A 24,735-nucleotide genomic window follows, 5' to 3' on the forward strand; every position below is an offset into this window, starting at 1 on the left:
AGTGATAGAGCACCCATGGGTTCAATCTCTAGTACCAGAAAAAAAAAAGTAAATTATGGATGGGGGTGTTAAGTCCCCTGAACTCTTATCTTGAATATGCCATTGTTCAGTGATGCTGACCCGTGATTTTTCTTGGGAGGACCTACTTTTCCTATAGCACCCTCAGCACACCTGTTGCAAAATGACACCTTTAGGTGTAAATGAGAAGATAGCTTCTATCTTTGGTTGATTGTTCTAAGGCTACCTGTGAGCACAGGAGAAAACCTAGGTAAGAACTTGATTCTCTATGGTCAGTGCCCTAAATCATATAAAGACATGGGGGCTTGGGGTGTGGTGTGTTTAGATGATGAGGTTGCTCAAGAATACAGTGCACTCTCTGCACTGTAAAACTTGTAAAGTGAGAAGCAGTGACTTCTGTACAAGGGTGCTTGGCTGTAACAACCACCCACAGCCTCTCAGTGCAGGCTGGGTGGGGTGGAAGGAATACCTGCATGCTTTGCGAGGGCCTACCTGGGGATTGGAGCCTGGTATTTTGTGTCAAATACCAAGACACAAAATCACTGAGAACTGCATAAATCAAGAGAACAAAAGGAGAATGTTGAGAAAGGAGACATTCGTCAGAGGTGTGAGCTTGGAGCCCAGTGGTGCACCCTATGAATACTTCCCCGACAGAAGCACAAAGGCTGACCTCTCTTGATTCTCAGGACCAAGCATCATGTCTTTCCTCTGGCTGCTATATCCAAATCCTGAGGCAGCTTCATCTAAGGCTCAGGAAGTGCTTTTCTTATAGAGCTTCATTAAATAACAACTGGCTTTCAGGACCCAGGTACCTATTCAAGTTCAACCATTCTTGATCATTTTAAAATAATCTGCGTGAACTCTCTTCCTCTTGTCAAAAAGAAGACATGGTTGTTTTAAAATGATGGCTTTCCGTATTTGCAGGTATTTCAACATCATCATAGTCATCTTCAGGCTCGATGTAGCCCAGGCTGGAAACGGGCTTCTTGTTTCTAACTTTATTCACTGATGAATACATAGGTGGTGACTGAGCTGGGATTTCCTGTAGGGCTAAAATACACAAAAAAGTCGTTACATGCAAACCTATTGTGTAATGATGTATTTTTATTTAAGTAGCTCAGCATGGTTTCTATGGTTTTGGTGATCTCACTTCCTGGTGGACCAGATCCCCCATTTGTCAGAGGAAACTCAGATGTGACGCAGATCTCAGGATCACCCAAGTGAGTGAATGACAAATATTGATCAGACATCCTGACTCTCACGTCTCTAAGTCTGCACTGCCCGCGCATTGGGAGGCAAATGCTTAGGAAAGCAGAGCGGAGCTGACAGCCAGTTGAATCCACTATGTCTACAGATTCTCATTCTCACTAGGAAGTGAAACAAACCATTATTTCTTTGATGGTGCTTCCCTTCCAGTGACTTACACTGTTTCCTAGGACTATCTGAATTGCTCATGTACAAACTTCTCTGCTAAGGAGGAAGAAAACAGTGGTGTTTTCAAAAGCTGGAATTAGTGTATATTGGCTCCATAGCAACATTAAGAGGTGGTGAAGCTTTTAAGTAATGGGGCCTAGGGAGAGATTGTTATTGGTTCCTTCTCTGGCTTCCTGCTTCCCCATGTGATCTCTTAACTGTCACATGCCCTCCCACCATGATGCCATCTGCCAAGATGTGATATATAGCTAGGAGCACCTTCCCCAGAGTTGGTGCCATGCTGTTTAGATTTTCAGCCTCCAAAACTGTGAGCTAAATAAACTTTTTTGTTTTGGGGGTAAGTTACCCCTTGCCTCGGGTATTTTGTTGTAGTAGTGGAAAATGGACTAATATAACAATGAAACAGCTCAGCTCTACCTGTGATGGGGATTGGAATTGCCTCTATGGCAATCTCGTCTTTTCCCATTTCATTTCTTGTAGAACTCAGCAATTAGATCTGAGTTCATGTTCAGATCCTAGCTTTGTGACCACAGGTAAGTCACCTAAGTTCCCCATGCCTCAATGTTCTCATCTGTCAAAGGGAAATGGCAGATAGAATTATTATAAGGATTAAATGAGGTCATGGCTAGAAGTGGGGCTGCCACACAGGGCATGCTCAATAAATATTAGCTAATATTATTATCTGTCCATTCAGTCAAAATATTTTTTATTAAGTATCTCTTAAGCTCAGGACACTATTCCAGATGGTGTATGAACAGTGGTAAACAAGACAAGAAAGGCTCCTATTTTCCTCAAGCTTAAATTCTGGTGGGGGAAATAGATAATAAACTAACGATAACTCAAGACGATTTTGGATAACTGCTATGAGTTTCATAAAGGAAAAGTGGCAGAAGTACTTTGATAGGGTTGTCAGGTGACACAGGAAAGACCAGGCAAAGCCAGTTATGCAAAGAGCTGAAGGAGAACATTCCAGTCAGGGGACAAGGTACGTTTATCTGATGGGAATAGTTGACAGTTGCTGGGCACAGTGGCACATTCCTGTAGTTCCAGCAACTCAGGAGGCTGGGAGGATCGCAAGTTTGAGGTCAGCCTCAGCCATTTAGTAAAGCCTTAAGCAACTTTCTGAGAACTTGTCTCAAAACAAAAAAATAAAAAAGACTGGGGATGTAATTCAGTGGGAAAGTGCCCCTGGGTTCAGTCTTCAGAACCAAAAAAATAAAAACAATGAAAAACAATAGTGACAGTCTAAGTTCCTTTTTACTCATGTTCTAAGCTGGGATTTGAACATGAATTTATACATTCACATTAGGGTATCAGGAACATTGGTATTTATTCTGGCCCCATTCCTCTCTGCCCCCACACACCTTTTTTGGCTAGGGAGTGAGCTACATTCCCAGTCCTTTTTATTTTTTGAGACAGGGTCTCACTAAATTGTCCAGACTGGCCTCAAATTTGCCATTCTCCTGCCTCAGACTCCTGAGCTGCTAGGATTACAGGCATGTACCACTAAACCTGGCAGTTCTGACCTTGCTGAAACTTGTTTGTCTTTTTTAAACAGGATGTTTTATCTGCCAATCCTATTGCTTGGAAACGTATTTGTGTTCCTCCAGAATTCATATGCTGAAGCCCTAACCCCACAATGTGGCTCTATTTGGTCATAAGATATAAATCCAAAAGCATTTATATCTTTATAAGAAGACACACCAAAGAGCTGGCTCTCTTGCTTTCTTCCCCAGTTCAAATACCCTGAGGAAAGCCCATGTGAGAATATAGTAAGAAAGCAGCAGTCTGCAGAGAAGAAATCCTTATCAGGAACCAATTCAGCTAGCACCCTGATCTCAGACTTCCAGCATCCAGAACTGTAGGCAAATAATTTTCTATTGTTTAAGCCACCTAGCCTATGGTATTTTTGTTATGGCAGTTTGACATGATCAAGTCATCTAGATAAATTTGCTATCCTATCCTGAGTGAAACTGTTACCAGCAAAATGTACTTACAAGAATCTTCTAGAAAATGCAAATCCCTGGGTGGCAGAGGGGGTAACTGATCTGGTGATTGATTAATAACATTCCTGGAAAGAGAGAAAGAGGAATCAGTATTTGGTTTGGATCAAATTATTTATAAGAAAGCATCAAGGAAAATGAATGGGTTGAACATTCAAATCTTAATCCCTACAAATTGAAAGCATTTTCTTCCCTTTCGAGGTCCTACGTCCCATTTGCAACTACCACCGTAAAGAAACCATTTCCTCTGGCCCAGTGAATGGCTGAAATTGAGGGCAGAGAGTTAAAGCTTTATAACTTAGTGTGTAAAGCGCAATCTCCTGTGTTCACCTGAACTGAATTAGGAGAGGGTGGTATGCATCGGGTGTATTTTTTTTTTTTTGCAAAACATATGTTCTCCTGAAGCTGAATGTACACACAACCCAAGACAGCAATCTACCACCAAGTCTATAGCTTACCAAAGTGTTTGCATATGTTCACCAAAAGACCTGTACTAGAATGTTCATGGCAGTGCTATTCATAACAGCCCTACTGAATGTCCCTCAGAGGCCCATGAATTAAAGTCTTTGTCCCCAGCTTGGTGCCATTGGGAAATGGTAGAAATGTTCTGGTCTCTTCCTCTTTCTTCCCTCCCTCCCTCCCCCCAATTCTCTTTCTTTCTTTCTTTTACCTGGCTATGAGGCAAGTGGTTTTACTCTACTGTGTACTCTCCACCATCATGTGGTGGCCCAAAAGCATTGGGGCCAACCAGTCATGGATTAGGACCTTCAAAACTGTGAACCAAAATAAACCTTTTCTCTTTACCAGCTGATTGTTTCAGGTATTTGTTCTAGTAATGGAAAACTGATCAACATAAGGCCCAAACTGGATATGACCTATATTAACCTGGGTTCTCTGGAAAAAGAGACATATCAAATTAATCATCACACTACCCAAATGTCCCTCAGCAATAGAATGGATAAGTCAATCATGGTCTACTCCCACAATGGAATACTCTATTCCAGGTAGTAGGTACCTTTGGGTTTTCATGGCAGAGGGTGGTATAAGGCAAGTATCTGAGGTGCTGGTAATATTTTAGCTTGAACTGGGTGCTGATTACCTGGGTCTGCTCAGTTTGGGGAAATTCACTGAGTTGTGTACTTACTCTATGCATCTTTCTATATTATGTTATACTTTGGTAAGAAGTCTTAACTGCAGTACCAGTTTTATTCTTAATAAAAAGTGATATTTTGGTCATCTAGCTACCTTGTCTTACTTCTCAAGGGGATCAAAATGGACTGGGTAGGGGTTTTATGTGCCGTGCACCCTGAGCACCAACAAAAGCCTTTTAGAAGAGCATAGATTTTGTTTTAAATAGTGCATATAAGGCAAAGAAAGAGCTCTTCTTGACTGGCTTCTGGGAGATCACAGCTTCCAGCTCTTGGAATGTCCTGACAGATAGTTTATGCTCATGACGTGATACATGATGAATGTTTTTGTTTGCCTGGGACCCTGGACCATGCTGTGTCAATTTGACTCCTGGAGGCTCTGGAGATTGAGTTGCTAACTAGATCAGTCATATGGGCAATCTATGCCTGCTTAACTAGTCCCCAATGAACCCTGAACAGCAAGGCTCAGGAGAATGTCTCTGTTTGGAGATACTTCAAATGTGTCATTGCATATCATTGCTGGGAGAATTAAAGGGATCCTTAAGACCACTGGGGGAGGACAACTGGAGGTTTGTATGTAGCCACTCCATGTGTCTTTTTCCTTTGCTGTATACTTTTGCTGGATTAAACTGTAACGTTGAGTGTCATCGCTTCTGGATCCCAGGAGTCCTTCTAGTGAATTATCAAGCCTAAGGGTGGACTTGGGGGCCACTTACACAGATACCACTCATAGATCCCAAAAAACACATCACATACAACAAAACAAAGAAGCATCTAAAGAAGAGATGTAGAGCAGGTGGTAGGCCTAGAACACACAGCCCAACTTGCAACATCTGTTAAAATAGACTCAAGAAGGGAAGCCTTGGAGAACAGGGTGCCAGATGATGCCTTTTCCTTAAAGTGGGAGCATTGGCACACAACAATGTTTTGCCAGCTCCACAGGAAAAGTGGATATCTCAGTCATACCAGAACAGTGGTGGAGGGGAAAGGTTAGAAGTGAACAGGTGATTCTCAAAATTAAGAAGCAGATTCCCCACCACACACACACACTTACTCATACATCTTCTCTTCTTCATCTCCATGGATTTGTTTCATGGACTTGGAAATTTTCCATTTCTTGCCTAAGGTGGGGGAAAACCAAAATGATTTAGGATGAATTCGCTAAAGTTGTGATTCTAGAATTTAGAAGTCCTCAGAGACCAAGTGGGTCCAGAACATTTGGAAGAAGAACTGTCAAGAGGGAATACAAATAGACTTAGGAATACCAAGATACTAGGTGATAGAGCTAGAATTTGTTTATTTGACATGGGGTGATGATATATTGCCTAGGCTGTCCTTGAATTTCTGATCCTCTTGCCTCAGCCTCCCAAGCAGCTGGGATCACAGGCATGCACCACTGCACCCAGCTTGATAGAGCTGCAATTTGACCCCAGGCCATCTGACCACAGAGGCTGGGAGCTAACCCAGTGAGGACAAGAACCACATAGGCTGTGTTTCTTCATTGCCTGGTATTATGCCTGATACTTGGTTGGCACTCAGAAATGCAGGTCATATGAGCAACCAAAAGTAGTTGGGGAGAGATGAGAAAATGAATGGGAAAACTGGTTTGTAAATTGTGAAGTGTTAGACATATTAATTATAACTTACTTGTTAATATGAGTAGTTTAAGATAAAAGAGAATAGGTAAGTTTTTTTTAATCTGTTTTTTAGTTGTAGATGGACACAATACCTTTATTTTGTTTATTTATTTATTTATTTTATACAGTGCTGAGGATTGAATCCAGTGCCTCACATGTGCGAGGCAAGCACTGTACTGCTGAGCCACAACCCCAGCCCAATAGGAAAGTTTTGTTTAGGGTCGTACTTTGGTCCATAACTGAAAATTAAAAGTTTTAAGAAGGTAAATGGATAGAGGATTACAGGGGCCCAGAATGTACTTTTTTTTTTTTCCAGTAATGAGGATCAAATCCAGGGCCTTACACATGCTAGGCAAATGCTCTACCACTAAGCTATATCCCTATCCCAGGAGACAATTTTTGTATTAAAAAATTAATTATGTTAAGAGGTAGAGGAGAAAGAGCATTGAACTATAAGCCCAGCACATCTGAGTTCTAGTCCCAACTCTGCCACCAATTCCTATGGCACCTCTATTAAGGCTCTGTCTCCCTCTGAAATTTAATCTTCTTATTTCTAAAAAGAGATTGAGAAGAATAACAAAAAAATTTCACTTCTTATATAATCTCAACTTTTCAGCACTGAGTTGAACCAGAATTTGAGGTTGTGTCTAGATGCCCAGGAGGACAGTGTCCTGTTTACTGAGGGATGTCTACCCAGGGTGCCCCAGGGGAAGGTGGCTGTACCTCTCAGTATGTTTACCATCCCCTGTATACTACTGGTTTAGGTCATTTTTTTTTTAAGGGATAAACTCTCAAGAAAACACACCATACTTTGGAGACAAAAGGCAAAGTTGAAAACCTAATTGTAGATAATCTAAAGTTAGTGTTAATCCTTAAGCAGTCGTGTGTGTGTGTGTGTGTGTGTGTGTGTTTGTGTGTGTTTGTCCAAATCCTTTAGTCAAGGAGGAGATAATACCAAATACCAGAAAGTTCAAGAGTATGGTCTTGTAGAAGGCAGTCATGGTTGCCAAACATGTTGGTCATGGGTCAAGTCTGTATTTCATTCCCAAACATAGTTTTTGATATTTTGTATATGTGTATTTTCTTTTAAGCTCCAGACACAAGATGCTGTAATCAATAGTCCCATTTCAAAGACAAAGCTTTCGAGCATATTGTGCCTTGAAACAAATTCTGCTTCCATCCAAACCCTGTGGGCTGGAAGGGTCCCTGGAGATTAGTTAACCTCCCCCTTTCACTATGCATATGGGGAAATTGAGGCCTTGGGAACATAAGTTAGTGGCAGGAGTAGGACTCAAACCCAGAAAGCATGACCCTTAATTTAAAATTCAGCCCATAAGGCCCAGGACTCATCTTCCTGCCCGAAAGGAGCTCTAATGTCCTGACATCCATCCACCTGCCCAGATGAGATGACTGTTACCTTGTCTGAGCTGGCACCGACAGACAAAGTATAGGATGAGGCCTAGGACCAAGGAGACGACAATGATGGCCACAGCCAAGATGATCCAGAAATAGTTGATCCACAAAGACATTGCAGTGGAATCCTAAGAAAAATGCAGATAGAGAATAACACATGAATGAAAGGCATCCTGGAGTGGTGGTGGTGGTGGTGGTGGGGGTGGCTGTTGTCTTCCGTGCTGTGTAGAGAGGCAGGCATTTGCTTAGGAATAAAATAGCCAGTGGTTCACAGTCAAACGCTACAGATCAGCAAGTAGGCAAGTCATTTAACCTTCTGTGAGCCTCAGTGTCTCCGTCTGTAATATGGAAACTCACTCATGCATATTCAAATGGTGCCATTTCAGATGTATGGTTTTGAGAATATTAATTATGTGAAAAGGCATCTAGGCAGGGATAGAGAAACAGACACCACCTACTACTTTACAGGGCTTTGTAAGGATTATAGACAAGATATGAATCTGCTAGGCACTCTAGAAACAGTAGACATCATCAATTTTGTTTCTTATATTGCAGATATAAGAAAATGCAGCAAAAGGGGAAAAGTGCCATTTAAAGAAATTATTGACTATAGTTCTTTTTTGTATCATAAAGATAAGATATAATTCATAACAGGGGAAAAAGAATTCTGAGGCTTTTTTTTTTTTTTTGAGGTGTGGATTAGAAAAAATACCTTGATGGATGCTATAGTTTGAATATGTGTTTTCCCCACCAAAACTCATATTGCAGCTTGGTGCCTAAAGTGACAAGTGTGTTGAGAGATGATGGGACTTTCAAAAGGCATTTGGATCATAAGGAATCCACCCCCATGGAGGGATTAATGCCATCTCATGTGAGTGAGCTCTTTTGATTGCAAAACTAGGTTACAGCAAGACTTGCTTCTCTTCTGTATGTGCCTAATTCCCTTTCTGCCTTGAGTTAAATCTCCACAAGGCCCTCACCAGATGCAGCCACCTGACCTTGGATTTCTCAGCCTCCAGATCACTGAGCCAAAATAAACCTCTTTAGAACTTACCAGTCTTAGGTGTTCTCTTACAGCAACAGAATGAGTCTCTTTGAGTGAGGCATGGTTAGGAGGGCAAAGCTGAAGATGTAGAACAAGCTTGAGTTAGCATAAGAAAAGTAACAAGAATTTGGGGTCTGAAGGTAGCAGACTAGAGAGGAGGAGAGACTTGGAACAGGTTAACAGCAGAAGGAGAGGCCAAAGTCAGAGCTTAATTAGAAAATCCCCATAGCAGAAAATAACCAGTGCATTTATGAGTATTTACATGTAATAGTCAACTGTAAACGTCTGTCTGTATTACACTGTGTTGTAATATTCTGTTATCAGCACACCTTTAATAAAATTGTAGAATGTACAAAAGCTTGTATGAGCAGAACCTGTGGGGGCAGGTCAGGAATGACATTTAGGCAGCAGTTTTCCAAGCGGGGGTGGGGGTGGGGGTGAGGGTGGGTGGGGGTGAGGGGGCAGGGCGGGACATACAGGCAAGAAGAGAGAATTACAGTTTCCTGCTTCAAGTGACAATGGGGAGCAGGCTGCAGGATGAACTATTTGGAATAGTCCCAGGAATTCAAGGAATTCTTAGGGGAGAGAGAGTGTTCCCTTCATCCATGGAGTGAACACTTTGCCAGTTCATTTGGGTATCAGAGTAAAAGTGATCCTCCAGGGATCCTAGGAGATATCCTCTCATCCTGGTTACACAAGAACTTCCTGGGTCTCCATTTAGCCAATTGATATTCGTACAGTGCCATTTCAGCTGCATGGTTTTGAGTAATATTAATTATGTGAAAAGGCATCTAGGTAGGTGATAGAGAAACAGGGCAGTATCAGGCTACTGTAAAGCCATTATTACTACTAAGTAAGACCTAACCTGGATGAAAATTTAATAATATGTTTGTATTAACAGCATAGTGTCTTTATTGGTTAAACTGATATATCATAACTCGGATTTTCAGTTTCAAATTTAATTTCTTTATTCCAAGTTTTGACTTGGACAAGTACAATGTTCTTTGGCTACTGATACACTTAACATGTGGTAAAATACAGTAACGTATAACTAGTGTTTTTCTATATACATCACTCTGCAGTTTATTTTTTTACTCTATGTGACTTTTGTGATTTATCCATATTGGTAGATGTACTGTGGATTTCTTCTTTTTTTTTTTTTTCAACTTTTGCATTGAACTTTTATTGTTTGACATAGTTTTTGGTATTTTAAAGTACACTGTAATTTTAAAAAGACAATCGTCTCTATATACTTAAACATTTTAAGAGAGTGGCTGGGGATGTGGCTCAAGCGGTAGCGCGCTCGCCTGGCATGCGTGCGGCCCGGGTTCGATCCTCAGCACCACATACCAACAAAGATGTTGTGTCCGCCGAGAACTAAAAAATAAATATTAAAAAAAATTCTTTCTCTCTCTCTCTCTCTCTCTCCCCTCTCTCACTCTCTCTTAAAAAAAAAAAAAAAAAAAAAAAACCATTTTAAGAGAAAGATTGATATATAAGACCAAACAGATCACATTTTGCTTCCCCCATGCCAGAAATTTGTATACCTTACATTTTAAATTCTGGAATGTACAACAGGTTAAAATAATGGAAAATTACACTTAAATAATGGGAAATTACTCTTGAAATAAAGATGCATTTTTCTAGGTGTGATTTATTGCAACTTTAGGTAAAGGCCAAATGCTATTTGAAAGAATTCCCTTCATGAAGGGGTTTCTCTTTTTAAAATTTGTTCTTTTTTAGTTATACATGACAGTCGAATGTATTTTGACATCTCATACATACATGGAGTATAACTTCCCATTCTTGTGGTTGTACATGATGTGGAGTTACACTAGTCATGTATTCATATATGAACACAGGAAAGTTATGTTCAATTCTACTGTCTTTCCCATTCACATTCCCCCTCTTTTCCTTCAGTCCCCTTTGTCTACTGGGGATTTATTTTTAAGTGTCAGCTACTTAGGAAAACTCACCCCTCAGTATGTACACAGAAGAGATTTTTTTTTTTTTTTTTTTGTCACAGGTCATTTATTTCAGGGTGTCCAAAAGAGAGCAGTAGAGAAAAAAAAATCAAAGGGAAAAGAAAAGCAAATGGAGACTGGAAATGGCTTTCAGTAAGGGGCTGCGAAATTTGTTTTCACTGGACTTAAGAAAGAGCCATCTAACCAGCCAATCAAAACAACTCTGTTAAGTCATAGATAAGTGATGATTTATCAATCTTAAACTCACTATGATTTAGTAGATACTGTAACAGTCAAAAGGAAGTGTAGGGGGACAGGAAGATGAAAGGAAAGAAGATCTGAGTAGAATTGTATAAAAAAGAGGTTGGGACAAGAATATCAAGAAGTCACAGTCAGAAGTGAGAGAGATGTGACGGAGATTGTCCTGCTGGCTTTTCAGAAGTAAATACCCTGACTATTGCCTGCGTTATGATTCATGTGGCAATAACTTGAGGGACAGCTTGTAGGAGCTGAAAGCTGTCTTCTGAAAGCCAGAAAAGAGAATTCAGTTTTTGAATCCTGCTAACAATTAGTGAGCCTGTAAGACCTAAGGCTAGATCATAACCTTGACACAGAAACTACGATAATAAATTTGCATTTTTTTAAAAAGCTGAAAAAAAAAAAAAAGAAAGGGCCATATATCAGAAAGCAGCCTCTTTGCTTAACAAGTGTAAATAGAAATGTCACCTTTACCCTTGGGTAAAGATATAGATAAATAGATAGGTAGATAGAGATAGGCAGCAGAGTAGACAGAAGTAAGTTGCTAATCAGCTGACTTTGAGATGGGGAAATACATTGGGTACACCCAATGTAACCATGAATCTGTGGCTTCTCTCCATTTTGTCAGTTTTTTTTCTTCTTATTCAGATGTTTGTCTCCCTGTTCTTCATCTATCTTTCCTCTCATATTTTCTGTTTTTTTTTTTCTTTTTGTTTTACTCTGGAAGAATTTCTTCACAAAGCAACACAAACCTGATCTTTAGAACTGCAGAAATTGATAGATACCAGGACTTGAGGGTTAAAAGTCATTGTGTCAGAGGACGGGGTGGAGGGAAAGGTAGGAAAATGAGAGCCACAGCTCTTCATTCTAAACCCTCTGTGTTACTTGATTTTTAAACTATTTGCATTCACTTTAATAAAACTGACCGTGTAGTGTATTCAGTTTTTGTGAAAAGCCATTGTTCAAGTTTCAAGGTCAAAGAAATTTCATTCTCATCTGGTTCCTGGGAAAGAAATAGGAAGTAGAATGATGTTATTGAAAGTGAAACAGTGGGTCACTTTAGAACTTCTCAGAGGGATAAGTATTTTATTTCTGATTTCTTGTTGTTTTTTTTTATTTTGGTCATTTTTTTTTACTAATAAAACTGATTTGATTTGCCATCAGATATTTTGAGCATGTTTAGTGCAGACGGAGCAGTCTGCCAAGTACAGTTCCACCTCTCACCTCATTTCATTCTCAACCACTACCCTGTTCCCCAGATGGGGAGCTAAGAACAGAGGGAAGTGAACTGCCCAAGTGACCCAGGAAGGCCAGAATGTTTTCTGTCCATGTCATGGGACGTTCCTCTGTTGATATTGATAATGATATCCTGAAATCATCAAGGAAAGGCCAAAAAGGGTTCCGGACATCTTGCTGTAGAAGGGGCATCACTGTGGCAGTGTCATGGTGGTGTGAGGGACCACAGAGGATCCTCCTGAGTGAATGGCCAGAGCCCACAATGAAAAATAAAAGTCCCAAGTTCCCCACCTTCTAAGACCAGAGAAATAGCATTGCAAATCACCCCTTTCCCCATAGACCAATAGGAGGTACTTTTTCAATAGAACTGAGGAGAAGCTGTCTTTTGAGAGAGTACAGTTGTGAAAGAGGCCTAAGAGAATCACATCCCACTCCCACTTGGATATTCCCTAGATCGGTCAGCCTAGTTTAATGGTGAAGGTGCTTTCAGACAGGGGAGAGGAGCTCCAGGGACAGATGGTGAGAGAATACAGGGAATAGGCAATGGGCAATGTCTACATGATCAAGTTCAGGCCTGAAGTTGGGACCACAGAGGGTAGATAAAATTGTGGGGTGCAGGACAACTGAGAGCCACTGAAGCATGGGGCAAAGAAATGCTTGCATGAGAGGATGCTGAGAATCAGCCCAAGAGCTACAGCTCTTGGGGCACCACAAAAGACTCTCAAGGCCAGGGGTTGAGGCCCTTATTACTGGGATAGCTAGAAGTCCTAATGCCACCACCACAAACTTCATCAGTAGTTATGGCCCACTGATGGGATGTTTCCCATGGACAATTGCTTGTCCTCTCTTTCTCCCTCAATCCAATGCTGGGAGGTAAGTTTAGGGAAGGGGGTGTTAAGGGAACTGAGAATTCTCTACCCTGTCAATACTCCTCTCACCAGGACAAAGGATGAGCTCTGAGTCTAATATAAGGTTTCAAAATGAGTATAGCTAAATTTTAAAAAGCTAAAATGAGACTGCTTAATAATCAAAAGTAACTAAAATAGTTTTTCTTTTTTTTCTTTCTTTCTTTCTTTTTTTTTTTTTTTTTTGGTACTGGGAATTGAACCCAGGGGTCCTTAATCACAGAGCCACATCCCCAGCACTTTTATTTTTAAATTTTGAGACAGGGTCTCACTAAGTTGCTGAGGGTCTCACCAAGTTGCTGAGGCTAGCCTCGAACTTGAGATCCTCCTGCCTCAGCCTTCTAAGTTGCTGGGATTACAGATGTATACCATCACATCTGGCTTAAAAGTTTTGAAATTGAACTGAAATGTTTTTATGGGGAGGCCATCTCCAATGGTGATAAGCAGGAGCCCAGGCAGCAACAGTTGTCAGAATAAAGCTGTGTTCATTTCCTAGGACTGCTCTATCAAATTACTAGTGCAAAACAACAGAAATTTATTATTCATTCCTGGTGTTGTGGTGCATGCCTGTTATCCACCTACTCAGGGGGCTGAGGCAGGAGGATCGCTTAAGTGCAGAGAGAGATATAGGACCAGCCTGGGCAACATAGAGAGGCCCTGTCTCTTAAAAAAAAAAAAGTTATCTTAACCATTCTGGAGGTTAGAAGTCCATATAAGTCTCACTTATAGGGCTAAAATTAAAGTTGAAAGGACTATGTCCCTTCTAGAGAATCGATGGCTTTAGAAGCCACTCACTTTCCTTGACTCATGGCCTCCTCCTCCCATATCTTCAGAGCCAGCAGGGTCCCCATCTCTCTGATCATTCTTCCAAAGGCACATCTCCTTCTATTCTCCCTTGTAAAAAGGCTCTTGTGGTTATATTGGGTGCACCCAGTGTATTTCCCCATCTCAAAGTCAGCTATTAGCAACTTAATTCTGTCTTCTACCTTAATTCTCCTTTAACATGAAATCTGACACTGTCATAAATTCCAGGGATTAGAATGTGGAAATACTGAGGGAGGAAGAGGTCCAGACACAAATGCTTCATGCTCATACCTCAATGGGATGACACTCTTCAGTTAAAGTAATTCCATGAGTTTATACATTTAAAAGGTTTTTTTCTCCTTTCTTTTTTGCCATCTGAGTGATGTCTCAGGAAAGTAAGGGGGAAGAAAAGTAATGATGATCTGCCCAATTTGACCAGAAGCTCAGCTCGTGGTGAATTGCTGGCCCAGTCAGGAAGCAGCAGAGTCCTGCCACAAGGTGGACATAGGGGCAAGGCGGCCACTTGAGAGGGAAAAAAAAAAATTTTTTTTTAAAGAGGCTCAGAAGATAGGAGGGTTTTCAAGGCAGGACTCAGGTTTAAAGATAAAACAGGGCCCTGGGAACCAAAGAATATGCGACCAAGATCCAGTCTAGGCTGACAGTGGAATCTAACAAGAGAGCAGACCTGGTCCCACCCCTCATCCATAGATCAGTGCTAGTCTCAGGGAATGGAGAGGGGTTGAGTGTGGAAGTGCAGGTGTAGGGGTCCCAGCTGCTGACCTGGAAGGACAGGGTCTGACCTCGTTTCCTGTAGACTTTGAAACAGTTGGTGGACTAAGAATTTAAGGTCTACCAGAAATCCTCATCCCTGAATATTGGAGGGCCTTAAAAATTGCTGATGTACACAACTTGAGACAGTGGTACATGCCTATAATCCCAACAACTCAGAAGAATCAAGTTCAAGACCAGCCTCAGCAACCTAGTGAGGCCCTAAGCAACTTAGCAAGACCGTGTCTCAAAATAAAAAAATTAAAAGGGCTGAGGATGGAGCTCAGTGGCCAAACACCCCTGGGTTCTGTCCATAGTACCACCCCCCAAAAATGCCTATGTACAAAACACCATAGATTCTGATGAAATTGAGCTGGCGTAGGTCCTGCCTATAGGAATTTGGTTGTTTTTATAAAGTTCTCCAGATGATTCTAATATGAGGCCAAGGTTGAGAACTTCTGATATACATGTTATTGCTTAAAACTTTATTGTAAGCTCCCAAAGAAGGGGTTATTACTACAGTCCGAGGCATGGGGTAGAAGGAGGATTAGTTCCATAACTCTCCTTGGATACCAAAATCTGTTTAAGCTCAAGTCCTTTATATAAAATGGTATAGTATTTGCACATAACCTATGTATATCCACCCATATATGGTACTTCAAATCACCTCTTGATTTCTTACAATACCCAGTACAGTGAATATGCTACATCAATGGCTGTTGCACTGTATTGTTTAGGGAATAATAACAAGGAAAAAAGTCTGTATGTGTTCAGTTCAGATACAACTTTTTTTTTTTCCTGGTATGGGGATTGAACCCAGGCGTGCTCTATCACTAAGATATACCCCTGATCCTTTTTATTATTTATTTATCTAGGTGCCAGGGATTGAATCCAGGGTGCTTAACCACTGAGCAACATCCCCAACCCCCTTTTTAAAAAAATATTTTATTTAGAGACAGGGTCTCACTGAGTTGCTTAGGGCCTCACTAAGTTGCTGAGGCTGGTCTTGAACTTGCAATCCTTCTGCCTTAGCCTCAAGGATAGCTGGTATTATAGGCATGTGCCACCACTCCTGGCAGGCAGGCAGGCAGGCAGACAGACAGACACAATATTTTTTTTAAATATATTTTCAATCTTCTGTTGGTTGAATCTGTGAGTATGGAACCCATTAACATAGAGTACTAGCTGTACTTCCATTTTACAAATGAAGAAACAGAACTCAGAACTCAATAGTCTAATTGACTTCCTGACATTCCATTTCAGTCTGGTCTGACACCAAATTTGTACTTTGCCACCCTGACATGAAGGTGATAAATTCTTTCTTTTCATAATAGAACTGAAAGCAGAACCATGGTTCAAGAATTTCCAATATTGGCAAGATTTCGTTTAGTCTTTAGCTGTGACTTCTTTCCCCCAACCCCCTGCAGTACTGGGGATGGAACTCAGGGCTTCATGCATGTTAGGCAAGCACACTACCACTGAGCTATATCCCCAGTTCTAGCTGTGACTTCTTGTTGCACATTATGAGAAACTCAGTATGAAAAATTCACTTTAGAAATATAACACTCATATGCTGACTTATCATAAGTTCTAACTACTCCACATGCCCCAGATCATTTAATTCTCACAATAGCTCTATAAGTCTATAAGGTAGAAAATCCTGATCATTATTCTGGTTTACAGATGAGAAAACAGAAGCTTAGGAGGACTTAACAACCTGCCCAAGGTTGCAGAGCTTGTGGGTGAAAAATCAGAAACCGAACCCAGATACATCTGACTCTAAGGCCTTAATTTTTGACCACCAAGCCTGGATTTCTCAAAAATTACATTAAATTACCTGATAAATGTATTAAAATTCATTTTAATATAGGGGTCTATGGGCCACTCCACTCTCAATTCTGATCTGTAGATCTAGAATAGGATTTGAGCATCAACTTTTTTTTTTTCTGGTTTGAACCCAAAGGTACTCTACTGCTGACCTACGTCCCTAGTCCTTTTTATTTTGGGATAGGGGCTTGAAAAGTTGCCCAGACTGACCTCGAACTTGTGATGCTCCTGCTCTCAGTCTCCCAAATAGCTGGGACTACAGGTGTGTGCCACCAAGCATCAGTAATTTTAACAAGCATTCCAGGTGGTTCTCAGGCCTCAGTGAGCAGCACGGTACTTCTCTGCAGAGCTCCCAACTGGGACTGGTGATGAGCTGGATGCTTATTCCCTAAAACGGTCATACGTGGCAGCAGAAGGAGCCAGGTAAAAGGAAAGCCACCAAAACTCCTTGAACCCAAATAACCTCCCTATCTGCTTGTCACAGGGCCTGGAATCCCACCGGAAGCCCACTGTCAATGAATGAGTCATTTCTCTCCAGAGTAAGGCGCTGTCTCCTCTCTCTCCACTTCCTCTTCACTTTAAACCTACTTGCTTGAATGTGTAAACATGAAAGAAGACAAACTGAGTCATTGAATCCTCAGTTTTCCTTCCTTAGTGCTTTGGCAGGAGCAGGGACATCTGAGAATCTTTATCAAAGGTCTTTGGAGGATAGTTATAGCCAAATATCATGGGGATGTAGGAATGCAGTTCCTATGAAACCAAGAAGACCCAGAATCCCTCTCCCCCTTATCTAGACATGTGTCCTTCCTTCTTGGTATTTTTTCCCAACTTCGTAGTGCTCCCTGCTCAGGAGCTCAGAAATCTCATACTTTCTCCCCTTCCTCCTCAATCATCCTGCCCTCAGGAAAGTCTCTGAGCCTCATTCACTTTGAGAAGATCAGAGGCAAAGGTGGAATCCTAAAGAATCTATGCATCAAAGTAGAAGGAAAGAGAAAGAGGAACTTTCAAAGGAGGATGAGAAGGAATAACCAGAGGTAGATGAGAACAGGAGAGAAGGATATCCCAACAGGCAAGGAAAGCCTGAACTTCAAGAAGGAAGGGAATTGAGGCTGAGTAAAGGTTGTTTGTGTGCAGTATCAAAGACTTCGTGTGTGTTTCTAAACCGTGACAGTGCCAGGAGTGAGGACCAGAGTGAAATACAGGGATAGGAGAGAGCAGGAACAAGATACGACATAAGAGAATGAGCTTTCAAAAGGGAACAAGGATGAAGAGAGGGGGTTGAGGCTGAATGGAACCAGAGAAGACTGAGGTCTGAGGACAGGAAGTTGAGAGCTCACACCCCAAAGTTTCCATTTCCTCCAAAGTAGGAGGCAACGTCAATTTTCTGGGGACCGGTTGGGGTGGTGGGCGAGGCTAGAGAACAGACTCCTCTTCCACATTCCAGCCCTGCCTCCCACATACTGTACATCCCCAGGGCACTTCTTCTGGGGCTGCCTTCCTCCTCTCAGGCCCCTCCTGATGAGTGCTGCTCAGCCATTCAAAGGGACACTGCTACCCCGAAACATGTTATGATCAACAGGTGAAATGCATTTGCCCTCCAGATGAGACCATTACAACGACAGTTGTCTTCTGATGAGTTTGTTCTGTTAATTGTATTGCCTCCCACACTGGTGCACAGATCAGCACACATGTCAGCTTGTGAGCAAGGCTTTGCTTCTTTCTTTACCCCTGTTTCTAGTTCCGAGAACATCACCTGGGGCACAGTAAATGCTCCATATATGTCGGTGAATACATGAAGTCCATTATGAGCAGACTTCCCTTGTGACGATGCAGGGTCGTAGATCATTTGAATCAAGGCTCTGAAATTCGTGTGTCATGTCGTGTATTTCCAAAGCCACCAGAGGCTGGCTGGGAAGCAGAACCGTGGGAGCTCTGGGGGGGGGGGGTCCAGCTTCCCCTTGGTTTCTTCCTATTCTTCTAGTTGCCCAAGACATTTTCAAGGAACATCAGTGAGAAGCCTGTTGCAATTCTGAGTGGTTTCTTCTTGGAAAGAATTGAGCAAGACATTCCACTGGGTGGGGGAGAAGGAGGGTGGGATGGGAGAGCAGCTAAAGGCAATCACATCTCAACCCCAAGACTCACATTCTCTAGAAGGTATTTCCAGGGAGACAGCAACAGAACCTTCATCAGAAATGCTAAATAAATTCACAATCTCACATCTGAGATTGTGAGTTTATTAAGCATTTGTCTTTTTTTTTCCAACCGAGATATCTTCTCAATGAGAAATCATTTACAACACGAAGGGTACACACATATGCACATAAATAGGAAATATTGAAGGGTCCTGGGTTGGGCATCAAGGGAACAGGTTTCTTGTCTCCAGTGTGCTGGGAACCTGCTCAGAACAAGACCCTTAATGTCTCACCTGTCTTGTTAGGTGGAAATGCTTCCAAAGGATGAATACATGCTGAAGAGAAGAAGATTACCAGACATGGGGGCATTATTAAGAGCAAACCACAAATGTTCTGTTAACAAATGCAAGTGCCAAGAAAGGAAGCCTCTGTCAGGAGGACACTGCAGAGCATTTAGGGGAGCAGGCTGGGCCAGGAATGAAGTTTGCTAGTAGAAACTGGGGAGTGTTGGATTCCTCTGGGTCATAGAGGGAGAAGAACATGGAGTCGGTGGTGGGAGGTAATGAGAAGAGGGATGGGAGGAAGCGAAGTAGGGAAGCCAGGCAGAGGTGGGAGAAGCAATTAATAGAAAGTATTTAGAAGGGCTGGGGATGTAGCTCAATGATAGAGAGAGCTTGCTTAGCACATGCGAGGCCCTGGGTTCAATTCCCAGCACTGAGGGAAAAAAAAAGTGCCCAGGAATGGGACTGCAAAGATGTTTTCAGAACAGGCCTGTGTTATATTCAGTTTGTAGTTGTCATGCTGCACTACACACCCCACTGGTACCCCACTGCCCAATCTTTATGTAGTCTCTGCATCTACCGAGTACTTTTGTGAGCAGATCTGTTTTGGTGACCTGGGAATCCAGGAAAAGGGCTCAGTTCACTCCTGGATCTGTGCAATACACTCCTCCAGAGATTGTGAGCCAGTGCTGACCAGCAGGAAAGAGGTGACCTCCTAGGGAAACTGCAGACATCCCAGGGAGGGCTTTGGAAGGCCCTGAAGCAGGCTATGTAGTGAGAGTTTGAGCTGAACTCAACCTAGATCTCAAGGTCCTGGGAGACGGTCGATATCATCCAGGCCCATCAGCATCAGCAGTTCTTGCCTGATTCCCTTCTGGTTCCCAGACTCTCTGATCCTGTTTAGGGGTTCCATGCTCCCACCTGATCTTCTCGCTGACATCAGCACCAACAACAGCCCGTGTGGATAGTTGACAACAACTTAAAATCAGAGTGTGCCAGGGGCAGAGCAGGGCTGGGTAATTAGAAGGAGTCCAGTGTCTTTTCTTTCTCTATTCTTGCAATTCTGTGAAAAGCTGGAAGCCCCAGCCTCATTCTTCCTGTTCCCATGGGCCCATGTCCACCCACCTCAGACAGACAGCCTACCTCTATATTTCACCTCCACTTGGGTCTTCAAATCCATTCCCTCTTCTCCATATCTACTTTCCCTGTTTTCGCCCAAATCTTCACTGTCTCTGAGCTTGGTCCATTGAATTTTTGCTGGCCCCTATCACCTATCTGGCCCCCACTTGCTGCCAAATGTAAATATGACCCTGTCCTTCCCTGACATAAGCTTTTCAGTAGTTCTTTATGATTAGAGCAAAGTGAAGACTGATGTTCCCTCTACTTAGCACGGTCAAGGGCATTCTTTATGGGCACCCTGCCCACCTCATCAGCCTCAGCACTCCCTTCCCCCACACTTCCTTTACCCTGCTAACCCTCTGCCCTGTAAATGTCCTGCAGTTCCCAGGATTCTCTGTGCCCTTCCTCACCCCCTGGCCTAGGCTCAATTGGTTTAGAACAGCCATGCCCAGGGTATTTAACTTCCTACCAAAGTGGTAGCAGCTCTGTGGTTTGTACACAGGAGATATTTGGGGCAGCAGTCTCATTATCTTGAAGCTTTATTTGCATAACAGCATTCTTTTTTAATTTAGGTGTCAAGTAAAAAATCAATAAAAATGGCAAGACTTTCTCCATAAGGGCATAATTTACAAATTCACATTTGAAATAAACTTGAGAAAATACCAATCCACCACACACAAATCTATGAAATATTTTATTCTGAAGACTTGGAGGTAGGGCATAAAACAAATGGGTGTTGAAGCATACCTCTTCTCCTTCCTAATCCTCCCCCTCCAATCCACTGCTTGATTCTGCCATGGACACCAGGTCCTCTGGATGGGCTTTGAATGCATCCAAAAAAGTCAATGCTTTCCTCAAATCTTTGGTCATTTGGCCTGCAATTTTATACACTTTCATTTTTACATGAAAATAAAGGACTGTTTACCAATAGTTTCTTAAATTATTAAAAACTACTAAAATTTAATGTTCTTAAACTAAAATTAGCAGGCTCTTAGAGTTTGCTGAGGACTCCAAATAATATTCTGCCAGAAAGTCTAGCCACTATGGAACTCCTGGCAGTATCATTGAAATCACACATCTTAGAAGCCTAGAATTCTTGCAACTCAAGAAAAAACTACTGATCTTTATGGATGTGGTCCTAAGTGGGTCATGGAGTTTAGCTGCTGTGATTCTTGAATTTTTTTTTAAAGAACATACAAATTTTATTATGAGTCTAACATGGTAAAATTTGGAGTTATTTTTCAAGTAGGGGAAAGATGACTGAATCTTATATTGAGCTCTCTATATAGAGAGAGGGATAAAGGGCTTAGGCTTCTGGGGGAGAGGGAAGGGATGCAGGATATAGAAGGTTTCAGGGGAGGAGGTGCATGGTGAGCAAGCATTGTCTTACTGGGCTGGGTTTTTTTTTTTGCTGGCCTCAAACTTTTCATCCTTCTGCCTCGGCCTCTGGAGAAGCTGGGATTATAGGTGTGTTCCACTATGCCCAGCTAGCTTATTGATTTTTAATTATACATTATGATCTGTTTAGCTTCTTTGTCAATTAAGTACTATGATGTATGCACGTGTTAAAACAAACAGCATTGGGAAATTTTTTTTTTTAGCAAATTGACACGTATATATTGTATAAACATAAATTACATTCATACACTTATTGCTAAAGAAGATATGTAAATATTTTTACATATATTATGTAGTTGCTTTGTGTCATTGTGTGGGTGATGTTTTACTTGTGAATTTGTGTGATGGTTTTTGTGTGTGTTTATGGTGCTGGAGATTGAACCTAGGGCCTTGTGCATGCTAGGCAAGTGCTTTACCTCTGGCTCACATCCCCAGCCATTTTTTTTTCCTACTGGGGATTAAACCCAGGGAGCTCAACCACTGAACCACACCTCCAGCTCTTTTTTTTTTTTTTAATTTTTTTAAATTTTGAGACATGGGTCTCGCTAAGCTGCTGAGGCTGACTTTGAACACTTAATCTGCCTGCCTCAGCCTCCTGAGCCACTGAGATTGTAGGCATGCACCACCCAGGCCTCTTTTTTTAAAAAAAAAAAACTAACTTGTGATATCTTGCTAAACCTAATAGAACAATAGAGATGCTTTTAATTTACAAACATTGTTTTATAATATAGAATAACAAAATTATTTTGTGATATAAAATGTGAATAAGCTCATATTCCTGTATATGAAGTAAGTAATATAGGGACAGATTTACAGTAATTCAGCTGAGTGTTGTGCACTTTGATAATATCCTTATTCTGCATTATTTATTTTGTATCATGCTGTAATACTGACATCATGCTAATTGTTCTACTAGAAAATATATGGGATCTGAATATAAAGCTTACGGAACTGAGAAGGCCAGGCTAAACTGGAGAGGTCATTGGCTGAGCTGAGTCATGCTCTTGCAAGTGCTTCTCCCAGTGAGATAGCTTGCCATACTATGACAGCTCTCAGATTAATCTTGAGCCTGATTTGTTTCATTACAGGACTTGATTCTGTTCATATGTGATCACCCATCATAACTGATTGCTTGTCAGGTGTATTTGTCAGCTCACAGCTAGAAATTACTTTTTCTACTTGCTAGGGGGAAGAAAAAGAAAGAAAATAACAATAACATTTTAATCTGACAAAGCTGTGGAAAAATTGATCCTCACTGGTCAATGGCAGTATATGTGAATTTTTAAAAATTTTTTAAGCAAATGGCAATACATTTTAAAATGGCCATGTCCTTTGATTCAGTATTTTTAGAAATCTAGTCTAAAAAGCAATCAGAGGAAAGTAAATCCTAAATGCATAAATATATTCATCTAAGTATAGGTAAACATGGAACTACCCAGAGATTAAATAGAGAGGGACTGGAAGTAAATTATATAATTACTTGATGGGCTAGGGTGCAGTAACAGAATGAAAGTTAACAACAAAACATCATGAGCAAATTACTGGGAGACTTTTGTTGTTGTTGATCAGTTTTGAGGTGCTTGGGGGCTAAACCCAGAGGCATTCTACCACTGAGCCTCACCCCCAACCCTTTTTATCTTTTGTTTTGAAACAAGGTCTCACTAAGTTGCTGAGGGTGGTCTCAAATTTGCAATCCTCCTCCTTTAGTCTCTGGAGTCCCTGGGATTTCAATAAGCAATGCTCCAACTGTCACTTATTTTAAAAGCTTCTGGTTCCCTGCTCCCAAATAGGCTGATTTTCTAAAGTTTCTAAGATGTTCTGTATGATGTGTTTGCCCTCATCAGAGTCTTCCAGAGTTGGGGATTGCTCAGCTTCAGTTTATCCCTAGATTTCTCCTACTTGGAAGTCTTTCCTGGGCCAAAAAAAAAAAATTGCTTATTTTACTTGTTTGGTTGGTTCTAAGAATGTGGAAGAAAACTTGAATTCTGCCACTCAGTGGCTCTCTGGAAGTAACAGCAGTAGAAGGCACCAGTGAGTGGTTCTAGGTGGCAAAATTTGGAGTTATTTTCCGCAACTTTCAAATTTTCAGAGGGGAAAAAAATCCTAAAAAATTAAAAAGAAGATTGCAGCTTTGTGTTCTGCAGGTTCAGCAATGCTCACTGATTGTGTGTGTGTGTGTGTGTGTGTGTGTGTGCACACGCGTGTGTGCATGTTTAGTACTGGGGATTGAACCTAGGGGTACTCTACCACTGAGTTACATCCTCACCCTTTTTTGCTTTTTAGAGTCAGGGTCTCACTAAGCTGCCTGGGCTGGCTTTGAATCTGTGATCCTCCTGCCCCAGCCTCCTGAGTTGCTGGGATTACATTTCTTTTCTTTTCTTTTCTTTTTTTTTTTTTTTTAGAGAGGATCTCACTATGTCATCCAGGCTGGATTCAGTCCAAACTCCTGGACTCAAATGATCCTCCTGACTCATGTCCTAAGTGCTGGGACTACAGGTGTGTACCACCACACCTGGCAGCTCTGCCCACTTTGGGTATGTGTGTGCAAAGGTGCCAGGGAAGAAAGTGGTTTTAGGAACAAATGCATGAGGCAGTGGAAGTAGAAATGGAAACTCTGACCCCCCAGGTCTCCTCAAAAATTAAGTTTCTAGAGGGCAAGAGCAGAGAGGTGAGTCAAGATCTCATCCCACCCAGGACACCATGATTCCGAGGCCTCTGGAAGGCGGAAAGGCTTATAAATCTCTAAACATCAGAAATGCAGAGACAAAGATACCCAAATTGATGGTGTCTTAGTACTTTCATCTGAGAACCATACCCTAAAGTTTACCTAGTTGATGCCTTGGCCCCCACCCCAACTCTAGCCCGGTACCATGAGAATCTTCTCACAGGAGAACATACCAGATCTCACCATCAGTATCCAAGCATGATAATAAGCCTCTTACAGTTTATACATCTCGTTCCCAGTCATTCTCATTTCAACCTGAAAGGTAGAGTTCATCCTCCCAGACATACGCAAAGAAACGGAAACCCAGAGAGATGAAGTGATGCCTTAGGTCACCCAACCAGTGATAAGCAGAGTGGATCTCAAGGCTGGTGTTTCTCCAACCCCACCCAGTGATTGTCCCAAGGCTTTAGATTCAGTTTATCCCTAGTTCATTTGCTCACATAGACACAGACCTAGATGCCAGCATTGGCAGATACCTGGGGTGGAGAAAGCAGGAAATTGCCCCTGGGAAAGCCATAGTGCCTACCTGAACTGCCAGCGGGTCCAGATGCGAGCAGCTGAGGAGGCAGCGCTGGCCTGAGTGCTGTGCTCAGTTGCAGCTGGCGAGAGGCTCTTCCCCA

The 24,735-nt window shown here is 41.8% G+C and overlaps 1 protein-coding gene across 1 annotated transcript; it reads right to left on the minus strand.

Annotated features, from left to right (window-relative positions):
• Positions 1-326: 326 nt before the first annotated feature.
• Positions 327-24,735, minus strand: SCIMP (SLP adaptor and CSK interacting membrane protein). The gene is made up of 5 exons (XM_081271800.1): positions 24,642-24,735; positions 7,658-7,781; positions 5,658-5,724; positions 3,450-3,523; positions 327-1,068 (listed from the first exon to the last, which is right to left on the minus strand). The coding sequence occupies exons 2-5, from the start codon at positions 7,767-7,769 to the stop codon at positions 893-895; spliced, it is 429 nt and encodes a 142-aa protein (XP_081127926.1). The 5' UTR covers positions 7,770-7,781; positions 24,642-24,735; the 3' UTR covers positions 327-892.

The sequence above is a fragment of the Spermophilus citellus genome (genome assembly GCF_964194105.1).
Source record: "Spermophilus citellus genome assembly, chromosome: 17".
Classification (NCBI taxonomy): Eukaryota; Metazoa; Chordata; class Mammalia; order Rodentia; family Sciuridae; genus Spermophilus; species Spermophilus citellus.